The sequence below is a fragment of the Mucor mucedo genome (assembly GCF_025094135.1).
Source record: "Mucor mucedo strain NRRL 3635 chromosome Unknown EV154scaffold_6, whole genome shotgun sequence".
In the NCBI taxonomy this organism is placed as follows: domain Eukaryota; kingdom Fungi; phylum Mucoromycota; class Mucoromycetes; order Mucorales; family Mucoraceae; genus Mucor; species Mucor mucedo.
This window is the reverse complement of record NW_026252290.1, coordinates 90,988-111,602: the sequence shown is the minus strand read 5'-3', so window position 1 is coordinate 111,602 and position 20,615 is coordinate 90,988. Positions and strand designations below refer to the sequence as shown.

Below are 20,615 nucleotides of genomic sequence, written 5' to 3'. Positions count from 1 at the left end.
GGTAAACCCAATCAAAACATAAAGTCGACCCTTAGATCCTAAATCAAAAAGCCAGAAAAAAGATGATATGTCAACGTGTGTTTAAGTGACACTTTTATATTAAAATGTGGTACTGCTAATAAACAATTAGGTGGTCAAAAAATAGGGCAAAGAAAGAAAGTACGGATGTGTAGACATTTCCCTCATTAACAGTGACATCTTATTATCTTTCTAATAAAACATCCACTTTATACAGTTGTCGTTCTTCATCCTTTTTTTTTTGTTTATGTTTTTTTTTTAGTTTATGAAAAAAATAATATATATGTATATAGATACAGGGGTTCTTCTATTTGCACAACATAGCAATCAAAGCACCACCAACACTTCCTCCTTCAGAAGCCACCTCTAATGTGATCTTGCTACTGAATTCTTTACCGTACCATTCCTCCAGTGCACGTCGCACGCGTCTGTCCATACCAGGGTAGAATTCATAGGTGGATCCATTGATACCCACGACGATATTGTCCTTGAGGTTTTGTTGATCCAATAAAGAGATGATAGAGACAGCGGCTAAATAAGCGGACCGTGTAGCGACGATACGACAGATACGCTTCAGGATGGCGATATCGTTTGAGGTGGGGGTATTAACACAATTAAAGTTAGACATGACCTCGAGCGATTTAATGGGATCATCACTTTCCAAGGTACTCATGTAAATGGTAGGGAAAGACCAAGCTTCATTAAATCCTTCGGGTACATGGCCCTCGAATAATTCACCAGCCAAGATAAAGTCCATAGCAATCAAACGCGTGAGTTCACCCATGTAAGCACCGGATAACATCTTTTCATAGAGTTGGAATAAAGGCTGGCTGTGAGAGAGATCAAGGGTTAAATCATACCCGGTTAAAGGTAAATAAGCCTCTGTACCAAAGATATCAATCTCGGTATTGATTAACATTTCGGTACCGGCGGGGTATTTGGCTCGGATGCTGGGGTCTAACTTTGTAATCTTACTGATATCTTCAGGGTAAGCAGCATTGATACCTGTGGCAAAGATCAAACCAATACGACATTTTGGGTTGGTATACGCGTGAGCCACCAATGTGCCCACTGTATCATTCAAGATGGCAGTCACTTTGACATTCAAGCTCTATGTAGGAAATTAGTATGCATGTTTCCCACACTATTTTTTTTTTTTTTTAAAAAAAAAACTCTTACTTTGCGCTTGAAGGCTTCATGAAACATATCTGCAAGATCACGACCTTCAGTATTTGATAGAGTGAATCCCTTTCCCATTCTAAGAATTGTACCACGATCTACCGCTGTTTGACTTAATAAAGAGAAGATATTAGTAAGGAGGACAGCTATGAAAATAAAAATGATGTTTACGTTACTCAACAGGGAAACTCCAACAGACACCTAAAGCAAGTGTTTCCTTTCCAGAGACTTGGTCTTGAGAAAAGAGATGTTTTGCCTGCACAGTAATGAGATGGTGAATGGCGTCTGCGATCCAGTCAAAGAAGAGAGCGCCTTCACCTGTTTTAAGCTCGGTAGTGGGTTTACGCTTTAATTCGAGTACAGTGGATTTACCAGCACCTTTTAATTCAACAGCAGCGATACGTAAATTAGTGCCTCCCAAATCCAACGAAAGAAAAGTTCCGGTCTCATGGCCCGTTGGCATCTTTGTGACGAATGAAGGAATCATGGTAGCCAAACCTTTAGAAGGTGTCTTTAAACCCGTTTTGTACTCTTGGTTAAACCCTTCCACAATAGGCGCAAGTTGTTGCTTTGTCAGTAAAAAATCCTTTTCAATTGATTGGAAAATCGTATCCGTCGTCATATTTGCGTTTAAGAGAAGAAAAAAAAAAGGGAAAAGAAAAGAAAAATAAAGGGCCCTTTTTTTTTTTTTTTTTTGTGCGTGATATGTGTGTGTGTAAAAGGACCCCGTTTTATAAGAGCCAATGAAGTTGCTTCGGGGAAATAACCCAATGTTATTTGTTCCACCCTGGACCCTGACCCTGAATAACGATTGGTCTGCTACCCTTCTTATGTAAGGAAAAAAGGTCCTCTTTTTCGGCTGAGCACCAACCTTAATTGTTTTTTCCTTTTGTACTTTCAATTTCAGACCAATGAAAGCAATTGTTATCCGGGTAAAAAAGAGGTTCCTGTCCACAGAGTAGCCTATTCAGTCAAAGCTACTGTTTGGTGCTAGTCATAGACCGAGAAGACGTCCTGTGGATAAAGTGTCCAAGCGATGGTTTTTTTTTCTGGTTCATTACTTTAAGGGTACTATAGTGATGGCGGCATGAAACCATAATAATCTTATCATGAGCAATGATGGATTTATTAATTCTAAAATTAGGCTTATTTCTATTTAGAGAGCGCTCCCATAAGGGTATCATATAAAAAGCATGATCGGGCAGTCCGCTCGTAAGCTAAAAATCATCAAAATAGCCTTCATTCTATGTGATTACATGTAATACATACAAGTAGTTATAATAAAACTTTTTATATAACTTGTTTATGCGAATAATGGAAAAAAAAAATGAAAGAAGTCCCGTGTGCTACTGATGACGATTTAACAAACAGGGTCATTAAACAAAAGGGTTCGAATTCCAATATTCCCCGGTATTCGCATTAAATACCATCGCTGACCCTTCCTCACGAATTAATACTCATCCGATTAGCCATACGTCGTTGCATGTTCGTACTCAATTTCAATATCGTCGGAATCAATTATTTCATTACTATCAAAGATGATGGACGAAGGAGCTCTTGAAACGGAACAGTCCCCTCGAGGAGGGTGTAATTGACGCGGGCTTGAGTTTCTCATTTGTAGATCGATTTATCACTGGACGTTTGAGTTTAAGCGGGAGAAAAAGAGAACTTTAATTTACTCAAATTTCAAGACTAGAACCTCACTTTTTGAGTCGAAATGTAATACCTTGTACTTTTAAAATCTTTGTCCAAGGGACTTCACCGAATAACGATCGTCGACTTTCGTCGGCTTCATCGGAGTTGGTATCCATTTTACTCGAGAGCCCCGCAGACCATCGTCTTGAGCTGTGGTAAGCCCATAATTGTTCCTCAATGACACAGTTAAATGCATCCCGTTGAAGATTTTCCCGCCAACACAGTAAAACAAGCAATAAGCACGAGCGAAAAGATTTGGTCAACTACTATTTAAATTGTATACTCACCTATTGCTAAGCGACAGAAATTGAACGACAGAACAACTTTTGGCAAAAGGAAAAAATGAGGCACAAAATTGGGGACACTTATGTATAAGCCAACATGGATATTAAAGCAATTTTTGGTAAGACAAGAAACTATTTACTCTACCCATTTTATTTTACCTGCAATAAGCAGCCATTCATCTGTGAGTGTCTAGTCTGTACTTCAAATACATTACTTTTGGTCATACCAAAGAATACGCTTTCCTTGGGGACAGCCAATTTTTTACTTAATTTGCGACAACCAAAGTGCATGTAGTCACAACGTAAGATATAAGGTATTTCACCCTAATTCTTAAGGCTCGGAAGCAAAAATGTAGAACAAAAAAAAACAATGTAAAAACTACGGGTAAACATATATTTTGATCTACTTATGCTTCTCATGACATTTAAGTTACTACATGTTTATTGTGTGCTCGTTTGATCTTAACTTTCGGCAGAAATATTAGGATAAAGTCCAAACGAGACGTTGAAAGTAAACATTAAGTTATATAGACTTCTTTACCTCAGCTAAAATATCTAATCCTACATTATGACTACGAGGTAACGCTACCGTTGACGCTCAGCAAAAAAATAGATTCCATAACACCTTGGTTGCCCTTGAGAAAAAATTGGCTTGGATACCTGTTTATTATTACTAAAGCCAATATGATAAAGCATATCTTTGAAGACCACATTTAGGTTCTTTTATAGAGTTGAAAAGACGCAAACGAGACGAATTGGTTGAAATAGTATGGATAAATTGATTTAGTGATAATGTATAAACAATTCTCTGAGTCTCTATCTTTATCACAAATGATTTATATTTAGTACGGGTGGTATACTTTGAATACACATGCGAGTGCAAGCCTAACTTTAGAAGGAAAAAAAAAATTATGACCAGAATATTTTATCCGACTATTTACAAAGCTAAGCTTGTGTATCTTTCGGTTTACAAAAGAAAAAAGAAGTGACACGGAACAAAAAATGTTTGTTCTTACAAAATATTTCTAATACAGATATATTTAACTTTTTTTTTGTAAATAATGCTACCATGCTACAAATTTTGCTACTCCACCAGACTTCCGATGGAAGGGTATGCACGTGATACAAAGACTTCCTCGTACCATTTTGTTTGTCATCAGGTTTTTATTTTTTTATTATGTGAGGTTTGCTTTGCAATTGTGCATGTAAAGGCAATTATTGCAATGTTTGTTAATAATACACATCATTACCAGCTTTATATTTTTTTTCAGCGATTCACATCATATTATAAGTAAACATGCACCTAAATACTTAATAGCATACAGCTTAGCATTTCTCTCTGTTACGCACAGCTAGCTTTGTATCCAAACGCTTCGAGGCCGGAATTTTATTTATTTAAGTTATACGCCGCAGCTTGTTACGGTAACATTTATAATATTCTGATAATTGCTATATTTGTGTGTCAAAGGATAAAAACTCCAGTTTTAATAGTATGTAGTGTAACAACATCTTTGTTCATAAGAGGTCGTACTGATTTCCAACTTGTTTTTTTTTGTATAAGTTTTAATTGTTCACCTGTTTTGTATTTCAATGGTAGCTGTTTAAAAGTAGCATAAAAATATGACTGCTTCGGTTCTTTAAAGTTACATCAACAAGACCCAAAAGCAAAGTTGGTCAGTACTTTCGTGTTGTAATCCATGCATTTATAAAATCTACACAATAGTGAGGATATAGCATCAAAAAGTATCACCACATGAAAAAAATTTAGATGCTGCGCTATTGTCTAATACTGTAACAGTCATCTTGACTCAGACAATGTTACTCCAGGCCGCACCACAAAAGTAGGCGTGGTATTGTTCCCAACAAGAAAGGCAACGAATCAATTTTTATGATTATGGTAATTTGGGTGCTTGACTGTGTTCAATTTGGAAGATTATGTGGCACTGGGGTGACACCTAACATTTATTTTTCACATGAATGGACAGTCATGTATGCGTGCTATTGTTTACAACTGCTATTTAATACATCTTAAAGTGACAGATCATAGCATTTTATATTTGAGTGCTTTTTTTTAACACATAGGCCAATTTATTCTACTTTAGAATTACGTGATCATTAGCTTGTATGCTGATACCGATTCCTTGTTGTAAGACAATCTAAATATCTGTATTCATTTGTATAACAGTTACTCATTAGTGAAACTAGGGATACAAATAGAATTCTTTGATTGAATTCTTTGATTTGATCCTTGCTTTTCTATAAATACAGCGATTTATTATTCTCCATTTTTTTTTTTGAGTATCCTCTATTACCTATTTACACAATGCTTAAATATATCACATTATTAATGCTCTTGGCTACAACGGTGCTTGCTGACTTGTCACTGAAACCTACTTCAGAGACGGAGCTTTCCAGCTGTTTCCAATGTCCTGGTGAAAACAACCGCTGTTATCTTTTCAATGCAGACAAGAAGCAAGCATGTTTAAAAGAGAGTAATGGAAGCACCATCACCGATTCATGCACTTCAGAAAATACTTTCTTCGACTATAAAAATAACAATTATACTATGAAGCCGGAATTCGTTAATGGAAACTGTCAAATCACATTAGGTGTACCTATTACTGGTCAAGGCCTATCTGGAACATTTTGCCAATCGACTGATAATAAGATGGTTACGCTCTGTTTGGTTCACTTGGAAAAGAATAGCGCATCAACGCCTGTTATCCCTAGCTTGGAAAGCGGCTCTCCCCCTTCTATCAATTCTGTTGCTGCATCCAGTGCTACTGCCTTGGAATTCTTCTTGCCCTGTGTGTTCTTAACATTATTGGCAGCTTTGTCATTTATTTAATTTATAATAAAAAGTATCTAATTTAATGCTCTCTGATAAAGTTCAAGTGGCGGGAAAAGAGAACAAAAAAAAAAAAAAAAAAAAAAATAGGTGGGTTGGGCTTTTATTTGCAAATGAAAGCTATGTTATGTCAGGATGAATGGATATAATAGAAATTTAGCAGTGATATTCTTTTTTCATTTGGTGATTGATTTAACTTTGAATCATACATTATTACACAAACTGTTTATATCAGAAATCACTACCAATAATGTTAAAGCATGCCAATGGTGGTAAGGCCAAAGATTTATGAAAATGAATCATGCTCGAAAATGCTTACAAGGTATCAAATCTGAAAGTTTCCTCTTACAATAATCACCCGATTTAAGGGTGACAGATTTTTTTTTTTTTGGAAATTGCACCCTTATATCACGAAAATACCCTTAAATTGAAAAGCAAGACTACTTGATAACAAATATCACAAAGGCACAATCATTTATAAAACATGATCATTACTGCGAAAAAAAAACAAATGTTCGGATGTTTAATACAAAACAGAAATCACGGTAAGATCTGCAAACATTGAGGATGTTTATATTATCGGGTCTCTTAGGGACAGCCAAATTTTCTTAGGGACAGCCAGGGTGCACGTAGTCGTAATGTTGGGATTATGATACTTTAATAGATATCAAGAGGTCAATAGAACTTAATAACTTGAAATATATACACATTTATCACAACTAACATAGTTTAAACCAGTATATGTATTTTAAAGCTAACTTTCAGCTTCTCGTTTGGACTTAACATTAATATTTCTGCGTAAGATTTAATTCAAACGAGCTCAAAGGCGAAAGAGTGATAATAGAATTGTCAAACTAAGTATAAATCGTTTGATGTACATTTATTTGTGATTTTTACATTGTTTTTGGATTATATATCCTTGTTCCCATGTCTACATAACATCCAAACTATAGATCTTACGTTGCGACTACGTGCACTTTGGCTGTCCCGAAGGAAAAATTGGCTGTCCCTAAGAAAAGCGAACAATTATGTATAAGCCAACATGGATATTGAGGCAATTTTTGGTAAGACAAGAAACTATTTACTCTACCCATTTTATTTTACCTGCAATAAGCAGCCATTCATCTGTGAGTGTCTAGTCTGTACTTCAAATACATTACTTTTGGTCATACCAAAGAATACGCTTTCCTTGGGGACAGCCAATTTTTTACTTAATTTGCGACAACCAAAGTGCATGTAGTCACAACGTAAGGTATAAGGTATTTCACCCTAATTCTTAAGGCTCGGAAGTAAAAATGTAGAACAAAAAAAAAAAAAAACAATGTAAAAACTACGGGTAAACATATTTATTGATCTACTTATGCTTCTCATGACATAAGTTACTACATGTTTATTGTGTGCTCGTTTGATCTTAACTTTCGGCAGAAATATTAGGATAAAGTCCAAACGAGACGTTGAAAGTAAGCACTAAGTTATATAGACTTCTTTATATCAGCTAAAATATCTAATCCTACATTATGACTACAAGGTGACGCTACCGTTGACGCTCAGCAAAAAAAAAAAAAAAAAAAAATAGATTCCATAACACCTTGGTTGTCCTTGAAAAAGATTGGCTTGGATACCTGTTTATTATTACTAAAGCCATAATGATAAAGCATATCTTTGAAGACCACATTTAGGTTCTTTTATAGAGTTGAAAAGACGCAAACGAGACGAATTGGTTGAAATAGTATGGATACATTGATTTAGTGATAATGTATAAACAATTTTCTGAGTCTCTATCTTTATCACAAATGATTTATATTTAGTATGGGTGGTATACTTTGAATACACATGCGAGTGCAAGCCTAACTTTAGAAGGAAAAAAAAAAAATTATGACCAGAATATTTTATCCGACTATTTACAAAGCTAAGCTTGTGTATCTTTCGGTTTACAAAAGAAAAAAGAAGTGACACGGAACAAAAAATGTTTGTTCTTACAAAATATTTCTACTACAGATATATTTAACTTTTTTTTTGTAAATAATGCTACCATGCTACAAATTTTGCTACTCCACCAGACTTCCGATGAAAGGGTATGCACGTGATACAAAGACTTCCTCGTACCATTTTGTTTGTCATCAGGTTTTTATTTTTTTATTATGTGAGGGTTGCTTTGCAGCAATTGTGCATGTAAAGGCAATTATTGCAATGTTTGTTAATGATACACATCTTTACCAGCTATATATATATATATATTCAGCGATTCATATCATATTATAAGTAAACATGCACCTAATTACTTAATAGCATACAGCTAAGCATTTCTCTCTGTTACGCACAGCTAGCTTTGTATCCAAACGCTTCGAGGCTGGAATTTTATTTATTTAAGTTATACGCCGCAGCTTCTTACGGTAACATTTATAATATTCTGATAATTGCAATATTTGTGTGTCAAAGGATAAAAACTCCAGTTTTAATAGTATGTAGTGTAACAACATCTTTGTTCATAAGAGGTCGTACTGATTTCCAACTTGTTTTTTTTTTTGTATAAGTTTTAATTGTTCACCTGTTTTGTATTTCAATGGTAGCTGTTTAAAAGTAGCATAAAAATATGACTGCTTCGGTTCTTTAAAGTTACATCAACAAGATCCAAAAGCAAAGTTGGTCAGTACTTTCGTGTTGTAATCCATGCATTTATAAAATCTACACAATAGTGAGGATATAGCATCAAAAAGTATCACCAAATGAAAAAAATTAAGATGCTGCGCCATTGTCTAATACTGTAACAGTCATCATGGCTCAGACAATGTTACTCCAGGCCGCACCACAAAAGTAGGCGTGGTATTGTTCCCAACAAGAAAGGCAACGAATCAATTTTTATGATTATGGTAATTTGGGTGCTTGACTGTGTTCAATTTGGAAGATTATGTGGCACTGGGGTGACACCTAACATTTATTTTTCACATGATTGGACAGTAATGTATGCGTGCTATTGTTTACAACTGTTATTTAATACATCTTAAAGTGACAGATCATAGCATTTTATATTTGAGTGCTTTTTAAAACACATAGGCTAATTTATTCTACTTTAGAATTACGTGATCATTAGCTTGTATGCTGATACAAATTCCTTGTTGTAAGACAATCTAAATATCTGAATTCATTTGTATAACAGTTACTCATTAGTGAAACTAGGCATACAAATAGAATTCTTTGAATTCTTTGATTTGATCCTTGCTTTTCTATAAATACAGCGATTTATTATTCTCCATTTTTTTTTTTTTTTTTTTTTTTTTTTTTTTTTTTTTTTTTTTTTTTGACTATCCTATAATACCTATTTTACACAATGCTTAAATGTATCACATTATTAATGCTCTTAGCTACAACGGTGCTTGCTGACTTGTCACTGAAACCTACTTCAGAGACCGAGCTTTCCACTTGTTTCCAATGTCCTGGTGAAAACAACCGCTGTTATCTTTTCAGTGTAGACAAGAAGCAAACGTGTTTAAAAGAGAGTAACGGAAGCACCATCATCAATTCATGCGTTTCAGAAAATACTTTCTTCGACCATAAAAATAACAATTATACTATGAAGCCGGAATTCGTTAATGGAAACTGTCAAATCACATTAGGTGTACCTATTCCTGGTCAAGGCCTATATGAAACATTTTGCAAACCGACTGATAATGAGATGGTTAGGCTCTGTTTGGTTCACTTGGGAAAGAATAGCGCATCAACGCCTGTTATCCCTAGCTTGGAAAGCGGCTCTCCCCCTTCTATCAATTCTGTTGCTGCATCCAGTGCTACTGCCTTGGAATTCTTCTTGCCCTGTGTGTTCTTAACATTATTGGCAGCTTTGTCATTTATTTAATTTATAATAAAAAGTATCTAATTTAATGCTCTCTGATAAAGTTCAAAAGGCGGGAAAAGAGAACAAAAAAAAAAAAAAAAAAAAAAAAAAAAAAAAAAAAAAAAAATAGGTGGGTTGGGCTTTTATTTGCAAATGAAAGCTATGTTATGCCAGGATGAATGGATGTAATAGGAATTTAGCAGTGATATTCTTTTTTCATTTGGTAATTGATTTAACTTTGAATTATACATTATTACACAAATTGTTTATATCAGTAATCACTACCAATAATGTTAAATCATGTTAATGGTGGTAAAGCCATAAAGATTTATGAAAATGAATTATGCTCGAAAATGGTTACAAGGCATCAAATCTGAAAGGTTCCTCTTACAATAATCACCCGATTTAAGGGTGACAGAAAAAAAAAATCTTGGAAATTGCACCCTTTTATCACGAAAATACCCTTAAATTGAAAAAGCAAGACTACTTGATAACAAATATCACAAAGGCACAATCATGATCATTACTGCGAAAAAAACAAATGTTCGGATGTTAAATACAAAGCAGATATCACGGTAAGATTTGCAAACATTGAGGTTGTTTATATTATTGCATTATTTACATATTGTGTAATTCTTTAGATAATAGTTGTTTTTGGTTTGAAAGTTTATAGTTATCTGTTTATTCGTCGGAGTTGGATGGTCATATTACTATCTTGTCTTTACAATCACTGTATGCGTCTACTACTGGACTTACAGTATTTTGGATTGTAATGATACCAATAGGTACCTTTTCCCTGGCCTTCAATGGCTCTACATTCATACTTCATCTCCTCTAAAAATCTGTTTGTATTTAAACACATTATTGACCTCTTGATTTAGACCATCTTGACTAGCAACAAAAAAATTTTTTTTTTTTTCTTTTTGTTGTATACAATTTAATGTGAGTCTGTTTTTATTTTAGAGATCAAGTATGAATGATACTTGAACACCATTTGCTTTTTTAAAAATGAATCCATTGTGTGCTAACAGTAGACTGAATGTATAAAGATATGAATAAACCTCTTGTCAGCAAAAACAATAGTACAGACTAGGCCAAACATTTTTTATATGTATACATTTTTTTTATTAGAGAAAAAAAAAAAGGTAGTGTTATAAAAAAGAAGATTGAAAAATAGGGATACAAAAAAATTAAATGCGTTAAAATATAAAAATTATAAAAAAAAAAGTGGAAAAAAGAGTTGGGGAGTTATATAAAAAGAACCATTTGTTTTAAAAAAGACGGTTGTGAAAAAAAGAAAAAATACAATTAATATCTAAATGGGGATTTGGGTTTTTAAAGAGAAAAAAGGAAAATAAAATAATTATAATAGGTAAATAGTGATTGAATGAGGGAGAAGAAGAAAAAAAGAAACTTTCTTTTCTTTTTTTTTTACAACTTGGCAGCCTTGGCTTCAGCAATAGCACGAGCTTCCTTAAGAGGATCGACTTGAGAGTAGGCAACGATAGCCAACATACCAAGTAAAGCAGCAAGACAACAACCTGCCATAGCACCCTTACCAGCAGCAGTGAAACCATCATAGAGTAAATAGACACCACTGGGTGCACCTTCAAGATCAAGACCTTGCTTACCAGCAGCATTACCATTGTATTCCATACCAACAGCCTTACAGGTGTTCTCGAATTGTTCGGGTAACTTCATACGTTGTTGAGCTACATCAGGAGCTTCAACAAAGGTAGCAGCAAGACCTGATTCCAAATGCCATTCAATATGACAATGGAAGAACCAGACACCAGGGTTATCAGCTCTGAAACGGAGGAGAACAAAGGACTCTTCAGGTACTTGAATGGTATCACGACGAGCAGGGTTATCTAAATGCCATTCAACAACAGAGTCATCACCGGAATAAACACCGTCACCACGACCTACCAATTGGAAGACGTGACCGTGAAGATGGAAAGGATGTGCACCAGCATCAAGATTGTTCAAGACAATTTCAACCATATCCAAATGCTTCAAGACAAAGGCTTGAGTTTGAGGACCATAGACTTCTTCAGATAAGGAGTAGTTACCTTGAGTAAGCAAAGTGTTGAGAGAGGGAACCTTGGGAGAGAGATAAGGAAGTTCGTTAAACATACCACGGTTAATACCGTTGGTAGTGACTTCGAAAGCAAAAGTTAAGTTGACTTGGTGATCAAAGGGAACAGCATGTTGAACTTCAAGAGGGACAAGAGGGAAATCATCAAATTCACCATCCATACCAAGATCTTCACTTTCAGCAAACTTGGTATCAGAGTTATTATTGTAGAGAAGAGGAATGGTCAAGTTCACCTTGAGATCTTCAGGAACGATATCGAACATGTCAATGTTCATATCAGCATGCATGTAATAGTTAACATCGGTGGTATTTTTGGCAGTGACAAGAACAGAGACACGTTGAGCAGCAGTTAAAGAAACAGCCTTGGTAGTTTGACGAGCAACATCAATACCATCCACTTCGATAATATCCATATCGTGACCATCAATACTAAAGAAGAACATGGAGAAACCAGACATATTGATCAAACGAAGACGGTAAGTCTTACCAGCCTCAAAGGAGAGAGTATCATTGACGTTGTTAAAGATGAAACCAGATTCGGGAACAGGTTCAGCACCAGTTGGGTTATCTTCGTTTAAGAAAATAGCGAGATTCTCTTCACTTTGCTTGTGGTACCAATCTATGGTAATAATATTAAGGTTTAGTAAATACACACAAAAAATGAGCTATAAAGGGTTATATTTACCTTGGAAAGGAATGGTTACATCGTGATCGTATTTGTAAGTTTCGTTTTTGGCATGTACAACAAAGGGTGTACGAAGACCATCCATATATTGACCCATGAAATGGGAATGGATCCAGTAAGAACCGTGTTGAGCAACAACGAACTCGTAAGTGAACTTTTCTCCAGGAGCAATAGGACTACAAGGGGGGGAGAGGGGTAAAATATAAGTAAATAGTATATAGAAAGATATTTTTCTGAAGAATTTACCATTGAGTGACACCGACGGGACCATCCATATAACCAGTGTTATTTTGGAACATACCATGAGTGTGAAGAGCAGTGTTAATGTTCAACTTGTTATTGACATTAATGACAAGAGTATCATCTTCAGTACACTCGACGGGAGGTGGAGGCCAGACACCGTTGACACCAACTACTTGACGTTCAAAGAGACCATCAGGGTTTGCAGTAGCATATGTGATATCCCAATCATAAACGACACGAGCAGCTTGAGCTAACCCGGTTGAACCAGCAACGAAAAGACAAGCAGCTAAAAGACGCATATTTTTTTTCTTTTTTTTTGTGAATGAAGAAGAAAAAAAAAAAAAAAAGAGACACATCAAAATTAAAAAAAAAAGATCAAGATTATATAAAAAAAAAAATTATAAAAAAAAAAAAAAAGGAACCCGAGTCAAAGAAAGTATTATCTGATCGGAGATTTGTTTATTTTAGTGTTTCCCCCAATCTGATAAAAAAAGAAGAGTTAAACCAAATTGTGTTTGTATAACGGTTTCCCGCGTCTCTCCGGTACCCGTTGCACAAACACACTGTGATGCGTGCCACAGCTTTTTTTATCAGATGTAAAAAAAAAGAAGAGAGAGAGAAAGGACCGATCTAAACTCCATTTCAATCAAAGAAAAAATCCCATCTTTATATAATCCCTAACTTTTTCGTTTTTTTTTCTATTCTTTTTTTTTTTTTTTTTTCTTAACACAAAAAAGTAAATTAAAAAAATGGCTGAAGATCTTTTTAATGTGCCAATTTTCTTTATTCTCTTTCGTGAGACGACAGAGGCAGCCATTATTGTGTCTGTTCTCTTGTCATTTTTAAAGAAAATGTTCCCTACTGAATCACCAGTTTACAAGCGTCTTCGTAAGCAAATTTGGCTCGGATCTGCTGCTGGTCTGTTTATTTGTATATGTATTGGTGCTGCTTTCATTGCTGTTTATTACACTGTCTTGAACGATCTTTGGGGTAATTCCGAAGATATTTGGGAAGGTGTCTTTTCTCTGGTTGCTGTCATCATGATTACTGTAATGGGTCTTGCTATGCTTAAGACTGAACGTATGCAAGAAAAGTGGAAAGTCAAGTTAGCTCTTGCCATGGCCAAGAAGGATGATGGAACCAAATCTACCTGGAAGGAAAAAGTTCAAAAGTATGCCTTCTTCTTCTTGCCCTTCATTACTGTCTTAAGAGAAGGTCTTGAAGCTGTTGTCTTTATTGGTGGTGTCTCCTTGGGTATCCAAGGTAAATCTATTCCCATTGCTGCTATTATGGGTATCGTCTGTGGTGTCTTGGTAGGTTTCATTATCTACCGTGGTGGTTCTTTGATTCAACTTCGCTGGTTCTTTGTTGCCTCAACCATCATTCTCTATCTCGTCGCTGCTGGTTTAATGTCCAAGGGTGTTGGTTATCTTGAACAAAACGCTTGGAATGTTGTCATTGGTGGTGAAGCTGCCGATGTCATTGGTTACAGAGTCACTACTTCTATCTGGCACGTCTCTTGGGGAGACCCAGAGAACAATGTCAGCTCTAACGGTGGTTGGCAAATCTTTAATGCCATTCTTGGTTGGAACAACACCGCCACCTATGGTACCATCATTAGTTACTGTCTCTATTGGTTGTTTGTCATTGGTTACCTTGCCTACAGTTACTTTAAGGAGAAGCGTGATGCTATCCGTAAGGCCGAAGCTGGTGAATTCGATATGGGTGATGCTGCTTTGGAACACGCTAAGCAATTCATTGATGAAACTGGTGAGATCCGTACCGATTACGTTGATGTCGAGAGCAAGGAGCATCATGTTGAAACCATTGATACCAACGGTGTCAAGCACTAATACCAACATCACTCGCTTTCACATCTTAAAAAAAAAATCAAAAAAAAAACCCTCACTTTATCTCTATAGAAACTTATTTACTACTACACACCCCCACACACACACTTTTTACATACTTGTTATATTCGTGGTAATGCCACACATTATTCTTATTTTTTTTCCCCACTCCTCTTTTTTATCATATTTTTTTTTCTTCTCTGTAATGTTATTAATATCATTTTGATTCTCATGTCAAATTTTCCAAACATAAAAAAAAAAATCTTTATTTCATTTATCTTTGTCTATGTTTGAGTTTGTCTTTTTTTTTATCTCTGAATATTATGTTTGAGTTAGTCTTTTTGTCATGGAATTTTTTTTTTCTTTATCTCCAATTCCAAATTAAAAAAAAAAAAAAATATATATATATATTTTTTAATCTTAGATCATATCCCCTGCGATAATAAATTTTTTTTTTTCTTTTTTTTACATTTGATTTTTTTGATTATCAGATTCAGATATGTGTAACGTGTAATCAGTGAAACAAAAAGATTTTATGGGCGGGGGATAGATTACTTTTTTGACCTGCCGAAAATCAATTTGTGTAACTTAAAACCCACACTCTCTCTTTTTTTTTCTTTCGGATAGCCAGAGTGTATATATTATTATGAAATGATGCAGCAGTAAAAATTATGATCTTTTTACTATTTTTTTTTTATAAAAAAATAAAAAAATTCTTATCAGATTTTATTTTTAACATGTTTTCTTTGTTATTCATTTGTCTTTTTTTTTTCAGGAGATCCATTGTTGTAAAAATGACATTATAGATTCGGCAGTGCCACTATTAGCGGATGCGGACTACAACATCTGATAAAAAAAAAAAAACTTTTTTCACATCTTTACCAATTTAGGAAGAATACAACGCTAAGCTACCCTAGGACAATTTACCCTATAAAGATTTTTTTTTTATAAATCGTCTGATTTTAGAAAATATAGTTCCAATAATTTCAACTGGGCCGGGTAGATCCATATGTGTACAACCCAACTGACAAAAAAAATTTTTTTTTCTATTGTAATCAGCATAAATCCTTGTTACAATTCATTGTATTCTTTTTTTTAAAAAAAAGAAGAATAATAATCATGCCATAATCTTTTTTATTTCTTTAGATTTCACACACAAAAAAAGATCTGATAAAGTCAGACAAGATGAAAAGGTCTTTCTACCCCCAAATCCAGGGGGGGAGGGGGTGTGCATTAGTATTATTTCCTCCGATTGGGAATCAAAAAGGCGGGGAGACAATTGGCGAACTCATCCACCGTGGTTCGGGATTAGATATAAGCGAAAAAACGTCAATTCAATTTCTTTTAACGTTACATTGCATATTCTTGGGATCCTTGCAGATATCGGATCAATCTTCATCTTTTTTTTTTCACATTCGGATGCATGTGATGCATTGGCCTCTAAAAGATTGTATGTGTGTGTGTGTGTGAATTGCTCTTTAGTGTACGATTAAGAACGTCTGAGTAATACATGCTTGATCTCTCTCTCTCTCTCTCTCTCGTTAATCGTATGTTTCATGATGGTTGGATTACCGATACATTATAAAAAAAAAATATTTAGGTTATACAAAAAAAAAAAAAAAAAAAAACGAAGCACATAGTGGGGGTAAAAGACATTGTTTTCCCCCATTTTACCAAAGTTTTTGATCTATTGTTTATTAAGTTTTCTGTCTTTGTTTGTTTAATACACTTGAATGTCAGATTGATCATCCAAAAAAAAAAAAAGGGTCCATTGTTCATTTGTTTTGATCTCACACCACTTTTTTTGTTTACCTTCTTTTTTCACAAGGAAAGGAATAAATAAACTAAATTTTGTCCAACATGTGCACCAAGTATTATTAGGGCCAATTCTCTCTCTTTTCCCGTTTCTATCTGATAATTTCTAATCAGATCTTTTTTTTTGATGGATCATAAAAAAGTCTTTTTTTTTTTTGTGACCTGGTTGTACTTGATCCCTTTATTAGTGTCATTTCGCCTTCTTTAATTTTTTTTTTTTTTTTTTTTTTTTGCTAGAATTTGAAGAAGGAATTATAAAATAATTCTACCCTAAATTAAAAGTCCTTTTTTTTTTTAATCTTGGGGGAATGAAACCGTAAACATTCGGTCGCGCTCTTGTAGGTGCAACACAAACACTCTTGTGTAGCCTCAATACCCAAAAAATGATACACACACAAAAAAAACCAAAAATGGTATATTGCCTCTCCCCCATACTTGATTGGTCAATTCGTCTTCTTCTTACCATGATCCTATCCTAGTCATAAAAGGTTTAGAAGAGGCCTCTTATAAGTTATCATGTATTCATGCTGAGAGAGGTGGGCCTCAGAGTTATCCTTATCAAGTTTTAAGCCGGATAAATTTAGAGACATTTTTTTTCTTTTTTAATTCCCTCAAACAAATCGACTACAACAGGTACAATTCTTGTTTTTAATGTCATTAGGTGGGGCTATCAGAGTTGCTATGACACTTTTTTTGAAGGAAAAGAGAAGCAGTATGATTTCTCTGGGCAGGTCCTGGCCTTTTTTTTTCTCTTTCAGTAGAATAAATGCACGCCCAGAAGTTGATGAACGCCGTCTTACAAGTTATATTCTTGGTCCTTAGCTTTTGACTTGGCATGACTTTGTGTAGTCTTGAAGTTTCTCCTCCATTTGTGAGCGTGGAGGAAGGCCACACCATAAGACGCAAATGGAAGACATTAATTGCAACTCGACAAATATCATTTCAAAGGCTGTGAAAAAAAAAAACTGTTTCAAATTCTGCTGCACTTACGCTCTAGGCGATTCATTTATTAATGATAGACAAACTATTAAATACACGCGATCAAACTGTAGAGACATATCTTCTCTCTCTGTCCCTCCATACCATTTAAATGGTATCCACTACTAAATAAGACTGTCAACTAAAATAAATCAATTCGGTTTCCATATAGAAGAAACTTCTTTTAAACCAAATCGTCCTTTACCCTGTGATAAAATAACACAAGCTGATAGAAATGAAAAAAGAGACTTATAACCTACCTAAAAATATTTTTCTTCTTCTTTTGATTAGATTCTTACGTGACAGGGGAAATCTTAATTCATGCAAAATTATTTAATGCGAAAAAACCTTTTCGAAGGCAAAAAAAAAAAAAAAAAAAAAAAACTGTGGCTGCACACACACACTCGTTTCTATATAACAGCTTGTTTTCTTTTTTCTTTTTTTTTTTTTTGATAAGAAGGGATCGTCACGTAAACAAGGGAGTTATTCTGCTGTTTGGACAATTATTGTAGTAGAATAATTGTTTCAAGTCAGACAATCATACGAATTGAAATGACAAGCATGGATATCTGAATAAATCTGCTTTGACGAGCTACAGCTAATTGCTATATGAGAAGTGTTATAACGCTTGTGTAGGAATCCACTACCTATTGATAGTGTCAAAAATAACACATCTTTTTTTTAGGACAGCTGCTCTTTTCTAGTGTTAAGAGCCTGACAAATATATTGACAGACAGCAGTACGTGATTTTGTAAAAAATGTACAACTTTTGATCAAAACTTGCTTCATGTGCTCATACGTGAGAAAGCTGACAGTTGCTATGGGTATGTTTTTTAGTGTAAATAATCCTTTTATTTAATCCTTTCACTCGCGTATATATCAAGGATGAACCACTTTAAACACGGTGACTTATTATCTGGCTCTAAACAAATGCCCAACCTGCATTTTTTTTAAGCGGATGATTAAAAAAATATATTTGTGTAAATCAGTGAATTTTCGTACTCAATATGCGTCCTTCCTTCATACATGAGTATATATATATATACATACGCATTGAGTGTGTGCCTTTCAAAAGCGGTTCAAGACACATTTGTCATGACTAGACTTTAGTTTCAAGTCATATATACAGTATATAAAAAATGCACAAGGTAGGTGTACTATAAACATAATCAAGACATCCTCTTGTGAGTGTGTTTCCCTTTTTTTAATTATAGCAAATATCGATTTTTTTTATTTTATTTCATTTGGACCAAAACTCCTTCAAATCGAAATTCATTGACAGCACGACATTTTACAGATGTAAAACCAAAAGGTATGTCGAATTTCCAGTTCTTTTTGGGTTCGTATTGAAGTCTAACACCTGCAAATGCAACTGTCTCCCATAATTCTTTTGTCCCTTTTGTCTCCTTTAAATTTTGTACGCTATGCAGTCGCTGTAACGTTGGACATGGACTGTGACCATGTTTCGCTTTAGGTTGATACAAGTGGTACCAACGTTCGCCAGCAGAGCGCGCCTTCTCCTCCTCCTCTAAGGAACAAATGGTGGAAGAGCAATTTGATTGAAAGCCAGCATCCTCCATTCTTAGCCCCATGTTTAGTCCACGAAGATGAATGAATTCGAATACGTGATTGGGCATATGGATCTTCACGGCAATTTCCCCGTCGTACGGCTTGGTCATATGATCCAACGAGAGTCTGGTCAATTGAGGACATCGGATAGAGAGATAATCAAACAATGCATTGTTCACCATCGAATGTTCCAAAGAGAACGCTTTTAGACCGTGTCTTTTGGTCACATCATGGCAATGAACAAATAAATTATAAGTATTTTTTAAAGTCAGACTATCTAACCCTGGGCAATAATCCAAAATCACGTCCAAATCAAACTCGGTCAATGTCCCAGGTTGAGGCGAGAGCACGAGTGTTCTTAATCCCGTCAGTTTACCCATGGGTACCAAAATATCTTGTTCGTAATCCCAGCTCCTATCCCAGTTCACAATCTCCAACTCTTTCAAGGTCTCTATCGACCTGTTCATCAAGATTTTAAAGTTACGTGCGCTTCTTCGTAGATAATCAAAGTTGTAAAAATGAAGAGAGAGTGATTCCATCGGTCGACTATTCATACCGCGTAAAAACACATCGCAGGGGAAATACTTTTCATCAAACTGGCCAGAGAGTTTCACCAGCTGCTTAAATTGGCTTGCCATATGCGTAAATGAGGCCTTCATAAGGGCATGCTCACCTTCTACTGGTTCATGGAAATATTCGGGTTCCAGAATTTTTAATTGGAGATGGAGTGTCTGTAGTTCCGGGTATTTGTGACCCCAATAATCTAAAAAGGATTCATGATTGATGCATAAATCTAACCGCAATTGTCTTGTTCCACGAGCGATCGGTAATGTTTCCATGTCGACCAGATAACCGTCCTTTGAAAATAAGCGTGCATGAAATCCAGATAGCTCCAATTGTCTTAGGCGCGGACAGAGGGTATGGATCGATTCAAAATCAGATATCGAAATGGTTGTACCTACCTTGATCCCACTCTCCAATTGAAGACAGGTCAAGTTGGGTGATAAACCCAATAAGGACACCACCACAGAAAGATCGGTCTGTGAATCATCCACTTTCATTTCCAAATACGTCAAATGTTGGCCTGTGTCACGTAAAATCGGAACTGTCAATTGGAGTCGCTGCATGCATGGAAATCGAGAGAGATAAGTCCAGCGTTTGATTTCGTTGGTATAACTAAAATAGTTCCAAAGTTGTGGGTTGAAATCAAGGTATTCGAGAAACGGGCAGTACAAGGGTAATTGTTGAAATTCGGCATTGCTCATGCCTACACGAGGTGCCAAGCTCAATCGACGCATGAGAAGACCCAACGGTACAGACTGTGTTTTTTCCCACTCCTTTAGTTTTAAAAAGAGTGCCTTAAACTCTTTACGGCTGCGAATAGACAGGCTTTTTAAAACCACAGACTGGAATCGGTCATGCCAAGCATGACAGATGAGCATGCAAGTCTTTTTGTCTTGGAAAGGAATCAGGTCTAATATTTGAGAGAATACTTCATTGGGTAAATTAGATAATGACATT

General features: G+C 35.3%; 6 protein-coding genes across 6 annotated transcripts; 3 read left to right on the top strand and 3 right to left on the bottom strand.

Annotated features, from left to right (window-relative positions):
* Positions 1-220: 220 nt before the first annotated feature.
* Positions 221-1,911, bottom strand: EV154DRAFT_492714 (uncharacterized protein). Its single transcript, XM_051599706.1, has 3 exons — positions 1,374-1,911; positions 1,198-1,309; positions 221-1,129 (listed from the first exon to the last, which is right to left on the bottom strand). Exons 1-3 carry the CDS (start codon positions 1,817-1,819, stop codon positions 326-328), a joined length of 1,362 nt encoding a protein of 453 aa, XP_051462631.1. The 5' UTR covers positions 1,820-1,911; the 3' UTR covers positions 221-325.
* A 3,566-nt stretch (positions 1,912-5,477) lies between these two features.
* On the top strand, positions 5,478-6,065 carry EV154DRAFT_492711 (uncharacterized protein). Its single transcript, XM_051599705.1, has one exon. It carries the CDS (start codon positions 5,500-5,502, stop codon positions 6,022-6,024), a length of 525 nt encoding a protein of 174 aa, XP_051462630.1. The 5' UTR covers positions 5,478-5,499; the 3' UTR covers positions 6,025-6,065.
* A 3,279-nt stretch (positions 6,066-9,344) lies between these two features.
* Positions 9,345-9,918, top strand: EV154DRAFT_492710 (uncharacterized protein). Its single transcript, XM_051599704.1, has one exon. The coding sequence runs from the start codon at positions 9,353-9,355 to the stop codon at positions 9,875-9,877; it is 525 nt and encodes a 174-aa protein (XP_051462629.1). The 5' UTR covers positions 9,345-9,352; the 3' UTR covers positions 9,878-9,918.
* A 1,369-nt stretch (positions 9,919-11,287) lies between these two features.
* On the bottom strand, positions 11,288-13,181 carry EV154DRAFT_411779 (multicopper oxidase-domain-containing protein; the record flags this gene model as incomplete). Its single annotated transcript, XM_051595482.1, has 3 exons — positions 11,288-12,573; positions 12,640-12,815; positions 12,886-13,181. The coding sequence occupies 3 exons, from the start codon at positions 13,179-13,181 to the stop codon at positions 11,288-11,290; spliced, it is 1,758 nt and encodes a 585-aa protein (XP_051462628.1).
* Positions 13,182-13,580: 399 nt separating this feature from the next.
* EV154DRAFT_435218 (high-affinity iron permease) lies at positions 13,581-15,009 on the top strand. Its single transcript, XM_051596784.1, has one exon. It carries the CDS (start codon positions 13,632-13,634, stop codon positions 14,733-14,735), a length of 1,104 nt encoding a protein of 367 aa, XP_051462627.1. The 5' UTR covers positions 13,581-13,631; the 3' UTR covers positions 14,736-15,009.
* Positions 15,010-18,055: 3,046 nt separating this feature from the next.
* EV154DRAFT_558553 (uncharacterized protein) lies at positions 18,056-20,614 on the bottom strand (the record flags this gene model as incomplete). Its single annotated transcript, XM_051605494.1, has 2 exons — positions 18,056-18,130; positions 18,821-20,614. The coding sequence occupies 2 exons, from the start codon at positions 20,612-20,614 to the stop codon at positions 18,056-18,058; spliced, it is 1,869 nt and encodes a 622-aa protein (XP_051462626.1).
* Position 20,615: the final 1 nt, after the last annotated feature.

Excerpts from the sequence above, each read along its gene's own strand:
- EV154DRAFT_492714 (XM_051599706.1), bottom strand. The coding sequence starts at position 1,819 with ATGACGACGGATACGATTTTCCAATCAATTGAAAAGGATTTTTTACTG. Across the intron at positions 1,310-1,373 it reads TGTTGGAGTTTCCCTGTTGA|TCAAACAGCGGTAGATCGTG; the intron begins GTAACGTAAACA and ends CTCTTTATTAAG. Across the intron at positions 1,130-1,197 it reads ATGAAGCCTTCAAGCGCAAA|AGCTTGAATGTCAAAGTGAC; the intron begins GTAAGAGTTTTT and ends TTTCCTACATAG.
- EV154DRAFT_492711 (XM_051599705.1), top strand. The coding sequence starts at position 5,500 with ATGCTTAAATATATCACATTATTAATGCTCTTGGCTACAACGGTGCTT.
- EV154DRAFT_492710 (XM_051599704.1), top strand. The coding sequence starts at position 9,353 with ATGCTTAAATGTATCACATTATTAATGCTCTTAGCTACAACGGTGCTT.
- EV154DRAFT_435218 (XM_051596784.1), top strand. The coding sequence starts at position 13,632 with ATGGCTGAAGATCTTTTTAATGTGCCAATTTTCTTTATTCTCTTTCGT.